Below are 738 nucleotides of genomic sequence, written 5' to 3'. Positions count from 1 at the left end.
CACTTAGAGCATTTTAATTTACCTGTGAGTCTTGTGCACCACTGTCATTCTGAGCTTGAAACACGGCAGCTGCATTCTGTGGTCCTAGCAATCTGCGAGCCATCTTCTCTTCATATGTTAGCCGCTTTAAAGAATTTATTGAGACAGTAATTAGATTTAATAAAAGATGTTTGTACAGGTGTACCTTAAAACCACTACTATAGGTCAGAACTTTAAAGAAGCATAGTTCTATCTATTGAATGATAGATTCTATGGTTTTTTTTTTTTTTTTTTTTGGTTTTCAGAAAGCATTTTTTGAAAACAGGAATATAACAAACAGAATTGGATGTTTCATTAGTACCACAAGTATATTTTAAAACATTGAAATATTAAACAGCTTGTGAGAACGGTTATAGTTACTCTCATTTAGAATCTTAATTTCTGTCCTATTGAAGGTTCACAACCCATATATTCCCTGTCCGTGTAGACACTATAGAGAGTCCTAGGTCTAACTGACCCATAAATGTTCTGATGAAAAATACCATTAGACTTCTGGTGTTTTGACTTTTGTGACATTGTGTATCCAGGTATTAGAACTACCAGAAAATGGGGTAAAATGTGGTAAAATTACATATATATGTTTATCATGGTCTCTTTATGTATCCAATGGTAGATGGAACTGACCGACTTTTATTTCAGATGCTATTTATAAGCATTTAGAAAAGCAGACATTTAAAAATCGCACAGAATAAAAATACT

The 738-nt window shown here is 32.8% G+C and overlaps 1 protein-coding gene across 3 annotated transcripts in view; it reads right to left on the bottom strand.

The window, feature by feature from the left end:
* MYOT (myotilin) overlaps window positions 1-738 on the bottom strand; it is a 20,328-nt gene that overhangs the window by 10,078 nt on the left and 9,512 nt on the right. For all 3 annotated transcript variants that reach the window (XM_011969160.1, XM_011969162.1, XM_011969161.1), the window contains one exon: window positions 23-124. In XM_011969160.1, coding sequence (XP_011824550.1) covers window positions 23-124 — 102 coding nt within the window. The remainder of the gene's footprint in view (window positions 1-22; window positions 125-738) is intronic.

This window comes from Mandrillus leucophaeus, unplaced genomic scaffold (genome assembly GCF_000951045.1).
Source record: "Mandrillus leucophaeus isolate KB7577 unplaced genomic scaffold, Mleu.le_1.0 Scaffold88, whole genome shotgun sequence".
NCBI lineage: Eukaryota > Metazoa > Chordata > Mammalia > Primates > Cercopithecidae > Mandrillus > Mandrillus leucophaeus.
Note: the sequence above shows the minus strand (reverse complement) of the source record. Positions and strands in the feature narration are given on the sequence as shown.